Below are 23,818 nucleotides of genomic sequence, written 5' to 3'. Positions count from 1 at the left end.
TTACATTTACGTGAAGTTCAAAAGTAGGCAAAACTAATCTATAAAAGTGATAAAAGTCAGAACAGTGGTGGACCCTGAGAGGTGGAGATACTAATAACTGGGAGGGAGAATGAGAGAGCCTTCTAGAGCACTGGAAGAGTTCTCTTTCTTGATCTGAGTGGCAGTGGTTACAAAAGTATAGGTACATAAAAATTCACTGGCTATACTAAGATTTATGCACGTTACTGTATGTAAATTACACCACAAAAACAATAAGTAATAAAATGACCCTAGGAAGAAACTTGCAAAAATATTGTTCTTCCTCTAAATACAATTTTGCTTGGAAAAGAACCTGAAACAAACGAAGTTTTTCTTCATGGATTCACAAATTTCCCACAAGTCTTATATCTCAGATATTGTTAGCCTTAGAGAAAAAGGTGAAATCAAGTTCAACATCTCATACAGCCGATTCTGAGATATTCATGCTTCTGGCAAATTATATGTATATATATAAGTACATATGATCCTTAAAGACAGTTCTTACTCCTGATGTCTGAAAGCAGTTCTGGGAGCAGCTTTTTATTTTCTTTTTTTTAATATTTATTTATTTACTTTGTGTGTGTGTGTGTGTGTGAGAGAGAGAGAGAGAGAGAGAGAGAGAGAGAGAGAGAGAGAGAGAGAGAGGGAGAGAGAGAGAGAGAGAGGAAGATCAGCCCTGAGCTAACATCCATGCCAATCCTCCTCTTTTTGCTGAGGAAGACTGGCCCTGAGCTAACTAACATCCATGCCCATCTTCCTCCACTTTATATGGGACACCACCACAGCATGGCCTGACAAGCGGTGTGTTGGTGCGCGCCCGGCACCCAAACCCGGGACGCCAGCAGCGGAGTGCGTGCACTTAACCGCTACGCGATGGGGCCAGCCCCAGGGAGCAGCTTTTTAAATAGTAAAGAATAAAAACTACATATAATTTCCCTTAAAATGTGTTAGTAATTATGTCATAAATGGAGTCAAAACTCTTTACCCATTAAGCATAGATACCAGTGGGCAGCAAGGAAAAGTTACCATGCATGCACTCCTGTCAGTCTATTTCAACTTCTGAAGCAAACACTGAGAAATGGAACATTTACCAAAGAACAATTCAGTGCAGTTACGCAAAAGGACCAAATATCATTTTACATAGTAATTTTTAGAATAAAGGTTTTGGCATCAAATTGCCTGGTCCAGAATCTCATCCTTGCCACTTAGAGCCTCAATGAGACTCATTTCTTCAACTACCAAGTTGAAATACTAATATTTCTGCATAGGGTTATTGTGAATACTGAGTGAGATAATCTATTAAATGCTTAGTAATCCAAGTACCTAGAACTCAGTAAAGATTCAAAAACTGTTATCTTAAAAGATAATATGGGCCTCTTCACAGAAGAATACATCATCTATGAAGTGCTCTTGCCAAAAGTCGAACCTGAGTCTGACCAAGTCTCTGGATTCAACTAACAAATTTCAGGAAATTCACAGGACAAAGGAACACCTAAAACCACAATAGTGGGATAAAATCAGCAAACCGAGACTGGGAAACTATAAGACTAACCGTCAGTTTCTTCAAGAACAGATAAATTACCAAGAAAAAAGATGGAGGGAAACCAAAAAGAGTTAAAAACACTTTAAAGACAACCAATCACAATGTGGACCCCATTTGATTGGATCTTGATTCAAACAAACTTAAAAAAAACTTAAAGCATCTGAGGCAATTGGAAAATTGATCATTTATAAGATATTACATAACTTAAGGAATTACTGATTTTTATGTCTAATATTACTGTAATGTCCAAAAAAGCCCTTATCTTTAAAGAGATACATACTGAAATATTTACAAATGAAATGTTATCGATACACTTCAAAACAATACATAAAGTGTGAAATGAGTTGGGGTACAGATGAAATGAGAAAAAACATAGAGAATGATAGAAAAATGGAAGCAACTCTGTACAGAATTAAGAATCCTTATCTAGATGGGTTCAATAGGAGCTAGCACCATTACTTAGTGTTCAATACATCCCAAGTATTAAGTTTTACATACATTATATAATTTAATTCTATTAAAATGAAGTTTTGACCTTCTTAAACTGATTCTCGGAATTGAAATTACTTTTACATGACAATTAGATCAGCATTTTTCTAACAATTCCTGTTGACACTAGAGTAATCTACTTCACTTTGGAAGCATGTGATTCACAAAAATCAGCTTACTAAAACTTAAAAAGATCAAAGCAAATATCCATTGACAGTTAAATGGATAAATAAAATGTGGTATAATCATATAGTGGAATACTAAAGTAACAAAAATAATGGACTACCGCTACATGCAAAAACATGGGTACATTTCACAGATATGCTAATGAAATAAGTCAAACACAAACCCCTATGGTATGATTTCATTCATGTGAAGGTCAAAATCAGGCAAAACTAGTCTGTGCTAAGAGAGTTCAGAATAGTGGTTACCTTTCGGGGGGTAGATATTAACTGGGAAGGATATAACAAAGCAGGGGGTTCTATATCTTCACCTGGGTAGTGGTAATATGGATTTATACACATGTAAAATTTCATCAAGCTATACACTTAAGATTTGTGCACTTTTCTTTATGTAAATTATACTTCAAAAAAAAAGAAAAATTTAAAAAAAGATAAAATACATTTACCCGAACTACAGTCCTAAACAGCCAAATCAGCATTTGAAAGGGAAAGGCATAGAATACTCAGGAGTATACACATATATTTCAAAAAGTCAACCTCCCTCCCACCACCACCACCACCAAATCTGTCTCTCATTACAGATTTTAATCTCCTCTTGTGTAACTCCCTACGTTTACACATGAAATAATATGGTGATTTCTTTAAAAACACTGACGTAATAGACCTAATAGTTCCATGTAAATTTTTAAAATTATTTCATTTCGTAACTTTGAGAATGACTTTTATAATAAATATTCTACTTACAAATTATTAGGTACATCAACAATATTTAAATTTCTGTGGTATTCCTCATATATGGCATTCACAGTGAATGTTATACGTGATATCCTTATAAGTTCAAAATGTTTCCTGCATTATGAATTCAATAAATCAGCAATTATATGATACTCTCATATTTTATACTTCATGGTAAAAGCTTAACTATAATAATTGACTAGCTCTGACATGAGGAAATTTATTCTAGAAAAACTTTTAGTTCACATCTCAAGTTTACAAAAGACTAATTTCTTTCGTCCTATATTTCAAGTAAAAACAGCTTCTTTTCATAATACAAGTAGTAGCTCAAAAAACAAACTGTACAAGAAGCTATTTACTTCACATGAAAATGAGACCTAAAAGGCAAAACTTCCCTTATAATTTAGAAAGTTTGGTAAAAACCTCAGAATATTCTTAGTTTTAAGAACTTAGCTATCGAAGTTTTTGTTTTTATCCAATATAAAAGAGCTTACATTCAGCCTTGTGTTATGATTCCTTTACTAACTACTCAAAATGATAACATTCATCTATTTCTAAATCATAAAGTAAAATATTTACCTTTAGCTCCTTTAGTGAACAACACCCTTACATAAACTGACTCAGGTCAATACAGAAGATATACAAAGTCAGTATAAGCCACTGCTCATCTCCTACCTTCTTCAGCTAGCATCTCGCCTTTGCAGGCATATAGGTTGATGAAATAAATCCAAAACTATCCCATTGTTATGTCTCCTTTACTTTCATCTCCTAGAAAAAGCATGACCCACCACTAAATCAGTGTAAGCAGAGGTATGTTATCCCTAAAATTAGACACTGTTTAATGCAATTGGCAATTAACAGAATAAGATTATTTATATCAGGAATTCTACATGAAAACCTTACGGATGAATATTAAAAAAGACATTTCAGCTTAGAAGCCAATAACTAGCTGTGTACTCACTCAGGCCTTACAACCTTTCTGTGGCTTCAGTGTCTCCACCAGGAAAGAGGGAATTCTATTAGTTCAGAGATTGCAAATACATGACATGTGTGGGCTGCTCCTCCCCCTCTGAACAGCCACTACTAATTGATCAGAGATGGAATCAGAAATGGCACCTGAGGTGAAACTTTTCTGTCACTGCTAGACAAGTGATCTAAGCTTCCTTTCCCTTCTAACATTCTACTGTCTATGACCTACTTGGAATCAAATACATTTGCAGTGAACAGCTCAGACACACATAGATACAATATACACAAGCTAATCGAAGGAGTTAGAATCTCAAAATACAGGAATTCTTTTATCATCTTTAAATGCACAGTCTTTTCTTACAAGAATATGTCACTACTTATACATTTCTCTATTTCAGATGTAAAACTCTGGGAAATAATCAAGTCTAAATGGAAAAACTTTAAAATACTGTATCTTTCTCTGTAGTACCCTGTAAAATACTGTTCTTTAACATGAACTGCATTCTTCTTTAACATGAACTGCATTCTTGATACTCAGGCATACTTGAACATGCCTGAAGAGATCCCTATGAAAAGAATTTACTGAAAAGCCTCCTAGAAAAATCAACTGGGAATGTTTACCTTATTATTTATGCCAAGATGCACACCCAGTTACAGATTTATATAGGACTCGTAAAGGTAAGCACCCTGACTGGTGTTTAGACAATTACGTAATTCTATAAAAGTGTTACTTCTAGCGTCTTCACGTGGCTTCTGAATGTCAAAAGCCCCCTGGTAAAGCCCTTGCCCCTAAGTGCTCCACTCCAAATTTCCAATCCTTCTTCTTGGTCCCTATCAAACTCCCATTCCCTCAGCAGAATTTTCAACTGTTAGAAAAACATTCTGATTCAAGTGAAATTTTTTTTTGCTTTTTTTCAGAGGAGAAAGTCAAAGTCAGGGAGGAAGAGGGAAATAACAATTGTCTAGTACCATCAAAAAGTGAAAATGTGTAGAGAGAGGGAGATTCATCAGTCAAAATAGAAAATAAGTGCTTACTATGGGCCAGTTATTGTGCTAGGCTTGGGAGATATGGTAATCAAGATAAGGCCCACTCCTGACACAGGTTAAACTAGCCAGGAAAAATAAGTAACTAAAATAGTATCAATGAAACATATGACCTGTGCCACGAGAGCTGGGAGGAGGATAAAACATAGTCTTAGAAATCAGGGAAGGCCTCCTATAAAAAGATTAGCCAAGGTACAGCAACATGTGAGAAATAACACGACACACTTGAGGAACTGCAAAAACTATAGTATACCTGACATACAGAGGCAAGAGATGAGGCTCAGAGATCATGGAAGGCCATGGAAGCCACTCTAAGGAACTGCACTTGACCTCAAAAAGTAATAGTCACTGAAGGTGACTTATTTGAGGAGCACAGGTGTACTTTCACAAAAGTCTCTTAAGCCTACTTCACCCATCGTTGTAAAGGTGATCAAGAAGGGAAAGGTGTAGAAAAGAGCAACGAGAGAGATGAACAATACTTCAGAGACTTGAGAGCATACTCAGACACGCTGGGTTAGAGCTACAATGCCTGGAACATAGATGCTAAATCACATGCATCAATATGCACTATACACAAAAAGGAATTATGGAGATGAAGAAGAATCAAGAGCTCAAACTAACTTACATTACCATCTTAACTGAGAAGTCTTATCAAGAACTGTATTTTTGTAAAATTAAAGATACAGCTCTTACTGCTTTATTTCTAAACAAGGTTGATTGATTGATAGTTTTTGTTTTTAACTGGGTTCAATTTAAAAGACACTATTCACCTTGTTATACATATATCTAAGCATGAAGTCCAGTAGAAATGATTTCCCTTTACGAAAAGCTCCTGCCACGGATACCACTACTATGTTAAGATCTCGTATGTGCTCCTGTAGCAATATCTGCTCCAAAGCTTCTTCATCAAGCTCAAAGTTATGGTCATCTTCATGAGCAAGAACAATCTGTACTGGACATGGTTTCTTCATAACCTCATCAGAGTTTACTAGGTCATCATCTTCATAATTCTCACCTAAAATTAAAAAAAGAAAAACAGGTTAATTCCTACATTACGAACTTTTCCTAAAGGGTCACAACTAAAGCAAAATTTCAAATAACTTCCCCTCATTATACATCATTTGAAAAGCGTTACAAAAAGTGATGTTCAGGTACATATTGGATTTCTCACTCCCTCTATAATAGGACCAAGAATACTGGTAACATTTCTCACTACATATACAGAGAAGCAGCAATACTAAGTATGGCCTCTATCTCAATTAAGTCATAAGAGAAGCAGTACCTGTTCTTGAACACTGCATTATTTTATAAACAACTTTTGCTACATATGCACACAGAAACTAGACTTGGGGGAGGGGAATCCATTTCACCTAATAATTCAAATTTCAATTTTCCCTGTAGGTATAACCTTGGACATTACTCCAAGTTACAAAGATTAAAACATATATATGAATTATAAACATTATTTTTCATTCCGAAACTTAAAGGGCTAAGATCGTAAGAGGTTTCCAAAAATGACATTTATGATAAAGCTAACAATTTACTAAGAGTAACCTAACAGTACAAGCCTCCCTTATTAAAGCAAAACACAGAATTAATGTTTTAGTGTAAGACACAAGAAGAACCGTCAGTGAGGTGCAGAGTTATATCCTAGAGTTTCATCTGCCTCTGGGGCTCATGTTCACCAACCACAGCCAACACTTGAAAATTACATAGCTCTTAAAAACAGTTTTATAAACTCTTCCTTTGGTCACCCAGCACACCAAAAGAAGGCAACCTTTGCAGAAGCAGCTTACTTCACAGTGATGAAGAAATACCCATAGAACATGTAACAGCAGAGACAGATTTCTAAAGTTTAGGTTTCTGTTCTTAAAAAAAAAAACAAAACACATAATAGCTAGTTTCAGATGCTATGTACCTTGTTTAGCTTGATCATGTAGCAACAAGTTACTCCTGGGGACCTTATCCTCTCCCACATCAACATTTTTAGGAAACTCAGCCCTTGAGCCTGTGTACTAAGTGTCAGTTTCCAATCTAAGGAGAAATACAGTATCTACTGTATTCAATGCAATGACAGTCCCTCCTTTCCCAGGAGACAGCCAGTCCACTGAGGAGCAGCATATGACCAGCCAACACTACAACCATACCTTATCCACATAACCACTATTCTCAGAGCAAAGATCATACACCTATATTAATGGATTTTAATGTCTTTACAGAGAGAAACATCTAGCTTATTTGATTTGCAAAGACTATTAGAGCCTTTACCTCCACATCACAAGGCATCTTTAACTGTACACAGCAAAATCAACAACACTATTTCAAAATGTGCAGCAAACAGTGACAATACAGTACAAAGAGCGAACAACATCAAAGGAGAATCTTGGAAAGTAAAAGCAATCAATATTTAATTAAAGAAGATATTATCACTGCCTACTTCAATAGTATACAGATACAGCCAGATATGCTATCTGAACGCACAAAAAGTAAACTTGCCAGGAAAGGTACAACACATTAAATTCCAATTTAATGTATCCTTAGATGAGTGCAGATAAATGACAAAACAGTATGCAAATTGTGTGATTAAAAGCTTCCAAGCTTAATCAGTAGTTAAGACCACGAACTACGAGCAAAACTGCCTAGATGTGTGTCACAACTTCTCTGTGCCTGTTTTCTCATCTGTAACATGTGGATAATAACAGTACCTACCTCAGAGTCGTCACCAAGATTAAATGAGCTGAAACACGCATGGTACATAGTAAGCACTATAGGTGCTTGTTATTAAGGTAACAGTAATTTTCAAAAACTCAATCCCACAGGAGAATCTTTTACTTACATCTTGAAATGTTAAAACTCTACGGTGAAGTTCAATCAACCAGTGTAGCTGTGTAATGACATCACTATCCACCCATTTGTTCAGGCACGAATCTGGGGGCTATCCTCGATTCATCTCTCCTTTTCCTTACCCCTAAATCTAATCAATAACCAAGTTTTTAAATCTGTCTTCATTCAAAATCTCGATTGATACCATCCCTGTTCCCATCACCACCATCTTATCCCACTTAGAGTGGCACCTAACGGGTCTCCCCCTTCTTGCCCCCTCCTCCAATTCAATCCAACCTCCACAGAGTAGCAACTAAGTAATGTAGTGTAAATGTGATTAAGTTACTCTCCTTCTAAAAACCATTGTTACAGAGGATTAACAAATAAAATCCCACACAATGCTTTACAAATCAAATCTCTCCTGTTCCATTTGGTGCTCCTCTTCTCTCTGTAAACTAAAACAGACAAGCTAGCCTTCTTTAGATTCTTACGCTATTAAACTCTTTTTAGACTCATATTTGACTCACGGTATTCCTCTGCCCGGACTATTCTTTCCCATATTGTTCCCCTAATCAGTTCCCCTAATCAATTCATACTTATTCCTTAAGTCTCAGTTTAAACGTCATTTCCTCTGGTATATCTTCCCTGAGGCTCCTAACCAAATTTAGTCCTCCTATACTCCCCTAATCTTAATCCACTCACCATTTGAATATTTATGTAAGTATTTATTATATGTCTCCCCTCCTACATTGCCAATCCTCTGCTTAAAACCCTCAATCAGTTTCCCACTGTAACCAAAAACATAGAGGGAAAAAAAAAGAAAACTCTAAATTCCTTACCAGGGCCTCTGCATTCCTGTGTGATCTGGCTCCTGCAATCTGGCCCTCTTGCTGTTTCCTGAACAGGCCAAACCTGTTTCCCACCTTAGAATCTTTGTCCTGTGTTCTCCCCTGTGCTGTCCCTAGAAATTCACATGGTTTATTTCTCCATCATCTAGGTCTCAGCTCAAATGTTATCTCCTCATTGTGGCCTTCCTTGACCACTCACTTCCTTGACCACTCACTTTAACAAAACAGGTTTTTTTCCCATAGCCCTTTTCAGTATCTAAAATAACCTCTTTTCATTTGTTTGCATGAGTACCCTATATCTCCCCCTCCACAGAATGTATCCACCACAAAAATAAGGATCTCAATCATCCTGTTGACCACTCTATCTCCCAGCACCTAGAACAGTGCTTGGCACCTAGCAGGTGCTTAATAAATATTTTTTGAATGAATGAAATTTACACATTTTACTCAGGAGTTTTACACCTGCCCCTACCTATTTTATGAGCAAATTTGACAATCACATTATTAGTTTGGGGAAATATTTCTAGCAACTCAAGAGTAGTATATTTATCACAAAATTACAATTAAAAGTATGAAGCCCCACCAAGTAATACACTTTAATTAGAAAGAACTCAAAATTAATAAGTGGTAAAATATCACAATGACCAAATTTGGACACCGCTGATTTTGTTATAACCAACAAACAGTCTTGTTTCTTGTCGTAAAGAAAGCATTAGTTGGTGAATAACAAAAACAAACAAACGACTTAGCAGGAAATCTTTATTAACTTGAAATTCTACCTCGATTAGTTGACCATAGCTACCATGTGGCCAGTTTTCTCTTATTAGCATGGATAAAGATTGCACCTCAGATATACAAGCAGCCTGTGTCTATATATTTATCACCATTACTAGTCTACAGACTTCTAAAGCAAAGTGTAGCAAATATGTTTCAAAGGTATAATGGAGCACAACGACAGGATTCACCTAAGTTTATTCTCCCTATCATGATTTCTCTACCAAATTTGGACTAACTACAGAAAAAGTACTTCATTCACCAAATACTGGTATATTCAATTGAATAAAAGAGATTTATATGTAAATTTCATTAGAATACCTGCAAATTTAACATTCAGCAACTACCTACAATTGGAGGTCTTTTTAAATTTAGCATTACCCTAAGATTTTAAACTGAAGTTAAACCCTACGTAGAGAATAGTGATTTTATTTCCATTCTTCAATGCCAAGAAATTACTGGGAAAGTAGATTTCAGCTCTCCCAAAAGATTTTTCTCATTCACTGTTCCAAGTTAGTTCTCCCCCACTCCAGCCTCCAAATGGACCTTTCAAGGTCAAAGCTGAAAGACAACTACAGATGATCAACTGTTCCTCAAATATTTCTCCATACCTTAACACTAAGTATACTTAAGGTATTTGCCACAAGGCCTACAAAAAGACACCTGTCTTAGTAAAAAAGATCAGTAGTTGCCAGGGGTTAAGGACCAAAAGAGAGATGACTAGGTGGAGTACAAATGATATTTAAGGATATTTAGTGAAACTACTCCCTATGATACTATAATGGTAGATATACGTCATTATGCATTTGTCAAAACTCATAGAATATACAACCCCCCAAAGTACACCCTAATGTAAACTACGAATTTTGGGTGATGATGCGTCAATGAATGTTCATGGATTGTAACAAATGTGCCACACTGGTGTGGAATGTTGACTGGGGGGGAGGCTATAGGTGTGTGGGGATAGGGGTTATATGGGAACTCTGTACAGCTGGCCCTCCATATCAACTGGCAATCGAAAGGCTTATGATGGCTAATCTGTACAGAACATGTACAGGCTTCTTTTTCTGGTCATTATTCCCTAAATAATACAGTATTACAACTATTTACATAGCATTTATATTGTATTAGGTATTATAAGTAATCTAGAGATGATTTAAAGTATATGAGAGGATGTGCCTAGGTTATATGCAAATACTACGCCATTTTATATAACAGACTTGAGCATCTGCGGGTTTCAGTATCCTTGGGGGTCCTGGAATCAATTCCCCTTGGATATGGAGGAATGACTGTACTTTCTGCTCAATTTTGCTGTGAACCTAAAACTGCTCTAAAAAATAAAAGTCTACTAAAAATTTAAAAAGACCTGTCTTTTTGACTGCTGTGTAATCATACTTTATCTTAATCTGCCTAATTCATACATTCAGCATGTAATCCAACAGCAAAATTTACACTTCAGGACTGACCTAGATCCACCTGCAAATCTCAAGCTTAATTATAAACTAAGACAATAAATAGGTGCTACAAATCTGCATTACAATAAAATGTTACTAACATTAGATTACATCAAGCCCAAACTAAACTTGTAGAAAGAGAACCAAGTATAACAGTAATTCACTTTTCCAAAGCAATTCAAGTAATTTTATTAATCATATTCCAAATAAAAACTTAAAATAAATTTTTATGGAAAGTAGCCTGGATTCAGTCCACTCAGTCTATTTACAAAAATTAGCTATTCTACAAGAGCAACATAATGTTTTGGAGTCTGGTACTTGAACCTCAATATTCATATTCTATAACCAAATGAAAACAGTATCTAAGTATTCAAAAGTTTGTTCTAGCACATACTTCTAAAAGCCTTAAAGAGGTTATACCATGGTAAATCTATTTCTAGGAATTTATTATAAGAAAATAAACAAAGACGTACAAGTTTGTTTACTAGTGTTATTTGTGGTAGTAAAAATTAATGTTGAGGGGCCAGCCCGGTGGCGCAAGCGGTGAAGTGCGCGCGTTCCACTGCGGCAGCCCGGGGTTTGCAGGTTCGGATCCCGGGCGTGCACCAACGCACTGCTTGGCAAGCCATGCTGTGGCGGCGTCCCATATAAAGTGGAGGAAGATGGGCATGGATGTTAGCCCATGGCCAGTCTTCCTCAGCAGAAAAAAAAAAAGAGGAAGATTGGCAGATGTTAGCTCAGGGCCGATCTTCCTCAAAAAAAAAAAAATTAATGTTGAGTGTCTCAAAACTGGAAAGTAGCCTAATAGTCATTTTAACCACATGTTGACATATTAGGCAGCTTAACAACACACACACACATTTAAGAAATTAAGGATACTAAAATATGTCAGTTTTCTTATATGTGGGAAAAAGGCAGATCACAAAGTAGTACATATCATTCCCAATACTTTTTTGCTTTGTTTTTTAAAACATAGGTACACTTAGGAAAAACAAAAACAAAAGAACATATGGGACTTCCTCTTCCAGTCATTAGAGTATCTGGTACCAGACTGGCCCTCCGCCACAAAGTATAAAACTAGACAAAATATATGAGGCATCTTTTTTCAAGCACTGGACAACAGGCAGAAGAGAGTAATCCTTGAGAGAAGAAAACTCACGAGGTGAGTCCCATGTTCATCCCCCTCGACCTCCCACCCACCCCCACTCTCCGCCTAGGAACGATTTCCTAAACACAGTGTGGAGAACAAAAGCACAAGCAAAGATCTGAGTTCAAGACTGCTAAAGCAGATGGAATCTGTGAGGCAGGACACAGAGAAAAAGGAGCTGTGCAGAGGTGGAGCCCAGAAGTCCTCGGCCAAAAGCGACACAGGTGCAAGGGAACACAACACTATACAGGCTTACCAGAAAACAGCTACTACAGGGTTGAATGAGGGACAGAAACACAAAAGAAGTAAACATTACCGGGACACTTTAGCATTCTGGCCCAGCCATGGTACAGAGATCTTATGAATACCTCGGGCATCAAACTAAGACACCACAAAGGCCACATCTTAGAATTAAGGATCACATTCTAGAGTAAGACCTACTGAAGACCCACCCAAACAAAGCCTAATACTAAAACCTGAAAAGATCTACAAGGGAGACAGTTTGGATATTTAGTCCCACCAAGTTAGGAGGGTTTCCTCTAAGCTTTTCAGAGATCCACACTAAAAAAGTATAAAGCCAAGCCTACAAAAGGTCAAGATCAACTAGGAATTGAACTTCTCGCCAGAAGAAAAACTAGATAACAGAATACAGAATCTCTACAATGCAAAACATACAATATAAAGTATATGATCAGAAATTATTAGGGCCGGCCAGTGGCTTAGAGGTTAAGCGCACGCGCTCCGCTACTGGCGGCCTGGGCGTGCACTGACGCACCGCTTATCCGGCCATGCTGAGGTAGCATCCCACATACAGCAACTAGAAGGATGTACAACTATGACATACAACTATCTACTGGGGCTTTGGAGAAAAAAGGAGGAGGATTGGCAATAGATGTTAGCTCAGAGCCAGTCTTCCTCAGCAAAAAGAGGAGAATTAGCATGGATGTTAGCTCAGGGCTGATCTTCCTCACAAAAAAAAGAAAAAAAGAAATTATTAGACACGCAAAGAAAGAGGAAACTGTGGCCGAGAGTCAAGAAACAAAGCAGTTAACAGAAATCAATCCTGCAATGGCCCAAATGTTCAACTTAGCAGATAAAAGCTCTTAAGAAGATACTGTAAATATGTTCAAGGACTTAAAAATAAGGTCTTAATAAGTAAATAGATAGGGAGTCTCTGCCAAGAAATAGACTACTAAAAAACAAATGAAAATTCTAGAACTGAAAAGTACAATAACTAAAATGAAATATTCATTGGATGGACTGAACAACAGACTGGACATAGCAGAACAAAGGGTCATTGAACCTGAAGACAGACCAAAATTCTCTAATCAGAAGAACAAAGAGAAAAAAGAATGAAGAAAAACTAACAGAGACTCAGGGACCTGTGGAGCAACATCCAATATGTAGTTAAGAGTCTCAGAAGGAGAACAAGGTGAGCACGGAGTTGAAAAAATATTTGAAGATATAACAGTCAAAATGTCAGCAAATTTGATGACAGAGACTAACAGATCCAAGAAGCCCAAAACCTCAACCAGGGATAAATACAAAGAAAATCACATCAGTCAGACTGCTAAAAATCAAAGATGAAGGGAAAATCTTTAAAGAAGCGGGGGGGGGAGTGGGGGGGATAATGCAAATGACTCCTTCTTATCAGAAGCAATGGAAACCAGAGGATAATGAAATGATACTTTTAGAGTGCTTAAAGAAAAAAAGAATGTCAACTCAGACTTCTATATTCAGTGAAACTATCATTCAAAAATAAAAGCAAAATAAAGACAGTGAGCAAAAGCTAAGAGAATTTGTCACCAGCAGATGTACACTACATGAGATACTAAACGATGTTCTTCAGGCTGAAAAGAAATAACACCAGTTGGAAAGCCTCTCATTCCTTCCTATAGATCTGAATCCAAAGTAGTAAATAAGTGGATACAAAAATGAAAGACTAGTTGTTTCCCCCAAGTAATTTCCTTAAAAGATAATTGATTATTTAGAACAAAAATCATAAATTGTAATATGGGGTTTATAATACATGTAGAAGTAAAAGAGTAAAAAACAGACAAACGTTGTGGGGACAAGTAAATGAAATTATACTCTAAGGTTATTGTGATTTTGAAGTGGAAAGCAGTAAAACAGTGGTTCTAAATGGACTTTGATACATTAGACATATATATTGTTAACCCCTGAGCAATGACTAAGAAAATTAAGAAGTATAGCTAAAAAAGCCAATAAGGAACCAAAATAAAATACTAAAAAATATTCAATTAACCCAAAAGAAAAAACAAGAAGACAAAAGGAACAAATGGAAAACAAAGAGCAAGATGGTAAACTTAAACCCAACTAAATCAATAATTACATTAAATATAAATACACTAAACACTCTAGTAAAAAGACAGAGGTTGTCAGACTGGATAATAAAAGCAAAAACTATAGTATATAGTATAGAGTAGAAAGTATATATAGTAGCTGCCCTTTTAATACAAAAACAGGGTGAAAGTAAAATGTAGGGGAGGCCAGCCTGGTGACACAGTTGTTAAGTTTGGTGTGCTCCACTTCGGTGGCCTGGGGTTCACGGGTTTGGATCCCAGGCACGGACCAATACCACTCATCAAGCCGTGCTGTGGCAGCGACCCACATACAAAATAGAGGAAAATGGGCACAGATGTTAGCTCAGAGTCACTCTTCCTCAAGCAGAAAGAGGAAGACTGGCAACAGGTGTTAGCTCAGAGCCAACCTTCTTCACCAAAAAAAAAGAAAGTAAAAGGTAGGAAAAAAGATATAGCATGCAAATAATCATAGCAAAGCTGATGCAGCTATATGAATATCAAAGCAGACATCAAGACTAGAAGTATTACCAGATAAAAAAATGGGTAATCATCAGAAAAATACAACAATTCTCAATAGGAGATTAAAAATACATGAAGCAAATATTCAGAGAACTAAAGAGAAAAACAGACAAATGCATAATCATACTTGGAGATTTTAACAACCCTCTCTAATTGATATAATAATGAGACAAAAAATTACCAATAAAAATATAGAATAGATTCTGCCCTGTCCCTGTATCCCTATCCACAAGATACATGAGCCACATGTGTAATTTTTCCTATACTCACATTAAAAAGTAAAAAGAAATAAATTTAATATTATTTTATTAACTCAATATATCCAACATATTGTCATTTCGACGCATAATCAATGTTTAAAAATTAAGATATTTACATTTTCCTTTCACAGTCTTTGAAATCCGCTATTTTATACTTACAGTACATTTCACTTCAGACACTGTTTATCAAAAATACATGATCACTTAGATTTCATAAAATTTACAACTGAAAAAGCAGATTCACATTTACAAGCTGTTCCAAACATACCTCAAATTTTCCAATAACTGAATCAAATACAAAAAGGTCATTCTCCACTCATATTTACATCCATACTGACAAAACTACTTCAGTTTTTCAAATATAAATTAACTAAAATAAAATTTTACATTCAGTTCTTTAGTCACACTATCCACATTGCTTTAATATGCATATCCTTGACTGAGGCTGACCATTTTTCTATGTATATTTGTTTTCTCTTGTATGAAACGTCTATTAATAATCTAGACAGCTTTAAGAAAACAAAACAGTGTAAATTACAACCCAGAAGTCTTTTTAATTCTACAGTAGCAAATTATTAAATGCTTAAACAGTATTTTGCAGATAGTTTTTTAAATTCAAAAAAATTTGGGCCGGCCCAGTGGCATAGTGGTTAAGTTTAAACGTTCCGCTTCAGGGACCTGGGGTTCGCTAGTTCGGATCCTAGGCACGGACCCACTCACCACTCATCAAGCCATGCTGAGGTGGCGTCCCATACAGAAGAGCTACAACTCTACAACTATGATACACAACTATGTACTGGGGCTTTGGGAAGGAAAAAAAAAAAAAAAGAGGAAGACTGGCAACAGATGGTAGCACATGGCCAATCTTCCTCAAAAAAAAAAAACCATGTTTAAAAGAAAAAATTTATGTGCTGCTTGCATATTTAAGAGTACTCTGGAGAACCTTGTATACACTACATAATTTAATGCTGAAAATTAAAAAGGTTTATAGTTGCTATATATTTGCTTATATAATACTGTATCTCTATCATTTACTTCTTACAGAACCCTTGGTGAAGAATGCAACTTGCAATCTAACATTATGAAGCAAACTGTGTTTTTCCCATAAGAACAATGTGGTTCTCTCAATTGAATGGGGGTAAAAAGCTGGAACTGGCTATAAATACAGATTACAGACAGCAAAACTGGTAAGGCCTACTGCCACCTCTCTATAAGCACCAAGAGGCAAAGCCTCAGATTGAAATGGCTTTACTTTCAACAACCCTACCCTGTTTTCGTGACCTTTACTACAGTTAAGATTCCCACAATAAGGATCAAAAATCGAATTTATAACTATAAACACTATAACCAACTCAAAACTAAGGATCACTGGCTAATCAGTTGAGGTTAATAATCCAGCTAAAAATCTAGAGTTTGTATTGAGCACAAATATGTACTCTACTCTCTACTTTTTGTAACTTTTCTTCAAATTTTGAACTTGTTTTTTTGGGGGGGGGGGGTTTTGCAGCAGAGATAGGGTTTAATCACAAGGCAGCAAAGTGAGGAAAACAGGAGAACAAATCTCAAATCCACCTCTGAACTTTTTTGCTTTAACTACCATCTCAAAAAAAAAAACAAGTAAATCACCAAATGTCAAATTTTTAAAAAGTAAAAAACATCGTCAGTCTAGAAATAAAGCATGGCATCTTAAATCTACAGAAGTGAGGAATAAAAGAGTACAAGTTATCTTCCAGGTTCAAACTATCATCTTCAACAAAGCACAGTTATGAAGGACAAAGAAATATAACTGAAGAAATCATAGATCTCTAGGTCAGTACAATTACCAGTTAATTTTCGTTAACTGTGACAGGCTGATTGAGGTGGAAAAACTTGACAGAATGTATACATCAGCAAATCCAAAAAACTCTGAACCAAAGAAACCACTTTCTTAGAGGCACTATCTACGGTCTTCAAAATGTTTAAAAATTTTGGATAGGTGAGCTATCAAAGGAATAAGTTTTTAGCTCAAAAGATAGTTTGAGAGGTTTAGGAAGAGAACTGATTGGCACTGAAATTCAGTGGGAAGAATTAAGTGCTATTACAGATGCACAGAAGAATTTTCTAGTAATGTTACCTGGAAGTTAAGAAGGAATTACCATTTGAGATCACTATCAACAAAACAGAATTTTTCGGAAAATGAATGCATTAGTAAAGCCAAGAAAAAAAGAGCGATGCATAGTTTCAAGCAAACTTGACCCAATTGTTAGAATCTCACTCAAAGCAGTTCTGCAACAAAGCACTTTCAAAGTGGAAAAGCAAGGAATCATTGAAGAAAAACGCTTCTCCTCTAGCATTTGCTATTCAAGGTTTTAGAGCATCAACAGGGAAAACACAGACCAAATGATGATAACTTTGGATATAATTATAAGGTCTTTGGAATAATGTAGACCTCTTATGCTTGCTAAAAGCAAATTCTACCAGGTTAAGATCAAGTATGATATAGAATGAAAATACATTTCCTAAAACAGAATCCCAATTAGGAATAACACACACTTACAGGAACTAATGATCTGATTTAGGATTATTTACCCAGGAACCAATTAAGCAGTAAGGTCTATGGTGCTGCATAAATAGAATCCACATAGTCTTCACTCCCTAGAAATGGGGACTTCAAAAAGGCAGCAATGCACAGTCAACTACCAAAACTAATGAGTGAAAAGCTGATGGGGTAGATTACAATGGATAGATCAACCCCTAACCCCGTGAATCAATCTTAACATTACAAAGAGATGATCAGATATTTTGTGGCCCCTGATGTGATGCATCATGAAACACACGACACCATCAATGACGTACTTCTGGGGAGAAATTTTTTAAAACATGAATCTGATCAAGCCTCTAGGTGTAACTTTGGGGAAAGAAATATAGGAGGCACGTTCAACACCACCAGAGACGGGAGTCAGAAAACTCCAGAAAATGAGAAATTCCACTGGACAAACTTGGACAAATAAATTGCAAAAGCAAAGGAGAAAAAGGGGGAACCTACAGAAAACAGACTTAAGAGGCATATCAACCAAATGCAGTGTGTGGGCCTTGTTTAAGCAAATCAACTATAAAAAATTTGACATAATCAGAGAAATATGAACTCTGGATATTTGATATCAAGGAATTATTTTTCTAGTGTGATAATAGTACCATAGCTATGTTTTTAAAAATCTTTAATCTCTTAAAGACACAAACATTCATACAATATGCTTATTTGCTTCAAAATAATCTGGTGGGGAGGCTGGCTAAGGGAGAATACATAAAACCAAGTGGCCATTAATTCTGATAATCGTTGAATCTAGATGTGTATACTTGGGTTTCTTATGTTGTTCTCTTCATTTTTGTACATATTTGAAAATGTCTATAATAGAAAGTTTTTTTAAAGTAGTGAGGCTAATAAAGGTGTTATTAGGAGACGAAACAGATCTAAGTACGAAAGATAGAGATACGGGCTAGTGCTATTAGAAGCAAGAGAAAGTCTCCCAAATATTCTAGAACACTGCTTCTCAACCTTTCTTCTACTTCCACAGCATTTTAGTGCTTCAGAGGGGCAGAAGGGCTCCAGGGAAGAACCAAAAAAAATGTTTCAAAATATACAAAACAATGGCAAGTGATTGCAAAATTCTGTGCCTACCCCACTATTCTCCTCAACCCACTTCTGAAGAAATACAGTTCTAAACACACATCAATTCTTGCCTCCTAAGATCTGGAAGCAAGAACCCTACCCTAAGAAACCCATTATCAGTTGGCTAACTAAAAGAAGGTACTCACTTTTTAGTAGGGAAAACTCAATAGAATCAGGTTTAAAATCAAACCCACTAAACACTCTACAAAGAAAACTATAGGCGCAGAGAGCTTTGCTGGTTAATTCTACCAAACATTTAAGGACAAAATTATACCAATTCTAAGACTCTTACAGAAAAAAAAAGAAGGCAACATTTCCCAGTTAATTTTATGAAGCCAGTATTATTATCCTAATACCAAAATCAGACAAAATACCAAAACCAGAAAACAAAACTACCAATATCCCTCATGAACAGACATAAACATCCTTAATCAAAATCCAGTATTCAGAATATATAAAGAACTCTTACAAGTCAATAAGAACAGTTCCATTTTAAAATGGGCAAAAGATTTTAACAAACACTTCAAAGAAGATATATGAATGGTCAATAAGCATATGAAAATGTACTCAACACCATTAGACGTTAGGGAAACATAAATTAATACCACAATGAGATACCACTACACACTCACCAGAAGAGCTAAAATTTACAAGACTGACAAAAGAACTGGTAGGGAGCAACTGGCACTCACACATATTTCCGGTGAGAGTGTAAAACGATAAAACCACTTTGAAAAACTTCTTGGCAATACCCATCTGTATAAAGTTAAACATACACTTACCATATAACCAGCAATCACACTCCGAGGTAGTTAAAAGAGAAATTAAAACATATGACAAAGAAAGACTTGAATAAGAATGCTCATAGCTTATTCATAACAGCTATAAGCTGGAAACAACCCAAATGCCCATTTACTGGAGAATGAATAAATTGTGTTAAATCCATACAATGGACTACTACTTGGCAATGAAAAGAAATGAATTGCTGAAATACACAACACAGATACATCTAAAAAGCATTATCTTAAGTGAAAGACACCACACACAAGATATTAAACTGCATGATTCCATTTATATGAAATTCTAGAAAAAGCAAAACTACAGTAACACAAAGCAGATCAGTGGTTGCCAGGAGCTGAAGATAAAGGAAGAAAATTAACTACTGCTATGGACTGAATGTGTCCCCCAAATTTGTGTGTTGAAGCCCTAATCCCCAGTGTGATGGTATTTGGAGGTGGGGCCTTTGGAGGATAACTAGGTCATGAGGGTGGAGCTCTCAAGTATGGGATTAGTAAGAGACTTGTGAAAAACACTCTCTCTCCACCATGTGAGGATATAGCAAGAAGACAGCCATCCACAAACCAGCAAGACAGCTCTCACCAGACATCAAATCTGCTGGCATCTTTACCTTGGACTTCCCAGTCTCCATAACAGGCAAATAAATGCCTGTTGCTCAAGCCCCCCAGTCTGTGGTAATCTGTTACAGCAGCCCAAGCTAAGACAACTACAAAGGGGTACACAGGAACTTACTGAGATGACAGAAATGTTCTGTATCATGATTGTGGTAGTGGTGGTTACAAAACCATTCAGTTGTCAAAACTCATCAAACTACCCAAAAATCAGTGAATTTTATGTAAATTATTTCAGTAAGGCAGATTTGAAAAAATCAAATCCAGCCCATTCCCCTTAGCACTTGCATTTATTAAATGAGATGATAAAGCAATACAACCAATTTGTTAATCATTCTCCAAAATAAAAAGAAAATTAGTATTGTCCCCTTTAAGGGTAATTGTCCATGAAGGTTATAGTCCAATGTGCTGAAAAACTGGGGCTGTCCATCAATTCTGACACTGCTCAAATTTAATTTAAAATATTTTCTCTTGACCTGAATTCAGGACCTGAAAAACATAACTTTGAGTCTCTCCAATGGTGACAAATTTACTCCTTTGTGAATGAATTCCTATGAATCCATACCTCATCATGCCAAGATATTTTGCTTAAAAAATAAAAAGGTATTATGAAGTTACTAAAACTTATTTTCTTATAGAACTCAAAAGACAGCTTTTTATATTGGGGAAGAAAGACATTTTTTTACTCCTACAAGTGTTTTAAGCATCAATTGAATACACATACGTTCCCATGAACACATATGTCAAGACATATGAGGACATTCAAGTTCTAGTACATATGCTTAAAAGTTAGCCTCAATACTTACAATTAAATCTAACATATCACTCACAGGGGCTTCAGAGATTATGCAGTCAAATTCACTCATTTTATTTTTTTTTTTTTTCAAAGATTTTATTTATTCAGCTTTTTCGCCCCAAAGCCCCAGTAGATAGTTGTATGTCATAGGTTCACATCCTTCTAGTTGCTGTACGCGGGACTCGGCCTCGCGTTGGACAGAGAAGTGGTGCCTCCGGGCGCTCCCAGGATCCGAACCCAGGCCGCCAGCATCAGAGCGCACGCACTTAACCGCTAAGCCACAGAGCCGGCCCAAATTCACTCATTTTAAAGATAAGAAAAACACGTGACTAGACCACTGTTTGTAGGGAGAACTGGGCCAGGTCCTCTTACTAATTTAGTGTTATATCCTCTACAGAAATGCTTCTCAACTTTTAATATGCATATGAATCACCTGGGGATCTTGTTAAAATGCATATTCTGACTCAGTAAACCTGGGGTGGAGCCTGAAACTGCACATTTCTAACTAACTTCAATTGTGACATCAACACTTTGGCCCTCAGAACATAATGGAGTACCAAGGATCATGCGATTTTACAGGTGTTTAGTATGTAGATATTATTCATTTTATTTTATTTCATGTAGTTTCTCTTGATGTTAAAGTTTTCACAGAAGGAAAAAAGTTTTCAAGCTAAACCATAATCCTCCATTCTTCCCGGGAGACTGCTAATACTCGGATACAGCTAACCAGTCCAGCCCAGCTACTGAGGATTCTGTATCAAGAGAAAATTTATACTTTATAAAGTATATATTTTTATACTTTATAAAAGTATAAAAGTGTACATAGACATCCCTATTTTAAAAATATAAACATAGAAAATGTTTTAATACGTTGACATCATACATAGCTAGGGTTGAAAATTATTGGTCCGGAGTCATCATCAGTCACCTGGGCGAGCTTTATAGCAATGCTGTGCTTCCCTTTCCTGGCCCCAGACAAGACGGAGCCCAGAATAAGAACACTGACAAAGGGGGCCGGCCCCGTGACCTAGCAGTTAAGTGCACGCGCTCCGCTACTAGAGGCCTGGGTTCGGATCCGAGGCACACCCCGACGCACTGCTTGCCAGGCCATGCTGTGGCGGCGTCCCACATACAGCAACTAGAAGGATGTGCAACTATGACATACAACAATCTACTGGGGCTTTGGGGAGAAAAAGGGAAAAAAAAAAAAAAACACTGACAAAGACACAAACTTGGACTTCAATAAAATATTTTTTTGAAGGAGAGAAGGAGCTATTAGCCAATCAGATACTAAAAGAAAAGGTTTTAACTATTTGTTCCCATAAAACAATGTTATTAAGAACTTATAAAATTAAACTTCTCTCATATAAAACTGGAACTATAATGCAAACTGCAAAAAAAAAAACTTTAAAGACACCAGTAGAGGACCTATTAACAATATCAGATATCAGATACTTCCCCCCATTAGCTTTGCCCCTTTGGCCAACAAGACCATCCTAAATCACCAAGCTTTAAAAATGCTTTTAAAGAGTGTAAAATGTACTTCATCTCCTTCCTTTATTACTATCAAATCAGGCAGTTGTTTTCCTGTAAGATTCACATATTATTTTCCACTTGAAATCTACTCTTTCCATAGTAACAGGCACTGATGTCACAGAATTTTTGCTGTTCCTATTTAAAGAATACAGAGGCATAGAAATGCTCTTATGCATTTATCTAAATAAATGAAGAAAAATGTAAAACAGATTACATACGTACAAACTCAAAGTATTTTTCCCAAAGCTTATCATCAAATATTAACCAGTCCTTAAAACATACACTTGATTGTAAGTGTACTTTGAGATAAGAAAAAAAAAAAATTTCAATTGAAGTTAATTTAAATTAGATATTTTAAATAAGGTTGCAGTTTATGAAAACAAATTTGTTGGCTAGTTAAGAGATGCTAGAACAAATAATGGGGCCGGCCCGGTGGCTTAGCGGTTAGGTGCACGCGCTCCGCTGCTGGCGGCCCAGGTTCGGATCCCGGGCGTGCACCGATGCACCACTTCTCTGGCCATGCTGAGGCCGCGTCCCACATACAGCAACTGGAAGGATGTGCAGCTGTGACGTGCAACTATCTGCTGGGGCTTTGGGGGAAAAAATAAATAAATAAATAAATAAAATCTTTAAAAAAAAAAAAAAGAACAAATAATGTCTCAGGGGACTCTAAGCAACAAGATAGAAATTCAGAAAAATTCTACTTAGGTTCTGCAACTTAGAGTCCTCAGTAAGGTTCTTCTCTATTTTCTTCCAAATGGAAGTCTTGCAGAAAATCTCACCTAAGTCATCCAAGGTTCTTGCATCTGCTCTTAAGTACTTTTTTTGGGGGGAGGAGGGGATATACTTTTGGTCTGTGGTCCAAATTTTAAAAAATTAGAGTACAAAATACTGAAACTTTTTAAATTTAATTTTAACGTAATTTGTTTATATGCTAGAGGAATTCTTACATATATACACAGGAAGAGAGACAAGGTTCCTTGTTCACTGAGGTATTATTTATAACTGCAAAAAAAAATTTGGAACAAACTAAATATCCATGGATAAATAAACCATGAAACAGTCTGAGAATTGAAATTAATGAATAAGATATAAATGTGTACACATGGACAAACCTCAAAACAAATGTCAAATTAAAAAAAACAAATCAAGCCACAAATACATAGTTTGAGCCACTTACTAAAAACTTTTAAATACAGCACAATACTATATACTGTTTATGAAAAAAATACATATATATGCTATAGGATGATTAAAAAACCAGGAAACATGTACAGCAACTCCAAGACAAGTGTATAT

At 36.2% G+C, this 23,818-nt stretch overlaps 1 protein-coding gene across 6 annotated transcripts in view; it reads right to left on the bottom strand.

The window, feature by feature from the left end:
* Positions 1–23,818, bottom strand: part of ATL2 (atlastin GTPase 2) — a 66,963-nt gene that overhangs the window by 30,645 nt on the left and 12,500 nt on the right. For 5 of the 6 annotated variants that reach the window (XM_004418129.3, XM_004418130.3, XM_087436877.1 and 2 more), the window contains exon 2: positions 5,751–5,995. The exons of the other annotated variant lie outside the window; for it this stretch is intronic. In XM_004418129.3, coding sequence (XP_004418186.1) covers positions 5,751–5,995 — 245 coding nt within the window. The remainder of the gene's footprint in view (positions 1–5,750; positions 5,996–23,818) is intronic. 6 annotated transcript variants of the gene reach the window in all.

This window comes from Ceratotherium simum, chromosome 11 (assembly GCF_057802395.1).
Source record: "Ceratotherium simum simum isolate JZ-2026a chromosome 11, ASM5780239v1, whole genome shotgun sequence".
NCBI lineage: Eukaryota > Metazoa > Chordata > Mammalia > Perissodactyla > Rhinocerotidae > Ceratotherium > Ceratotherium simum.
The sequence above is the reverse complement of the archived record's forward strand: the minus strand, read 5'-3'. Positions and strand labels throughout refer to the sequence as shown.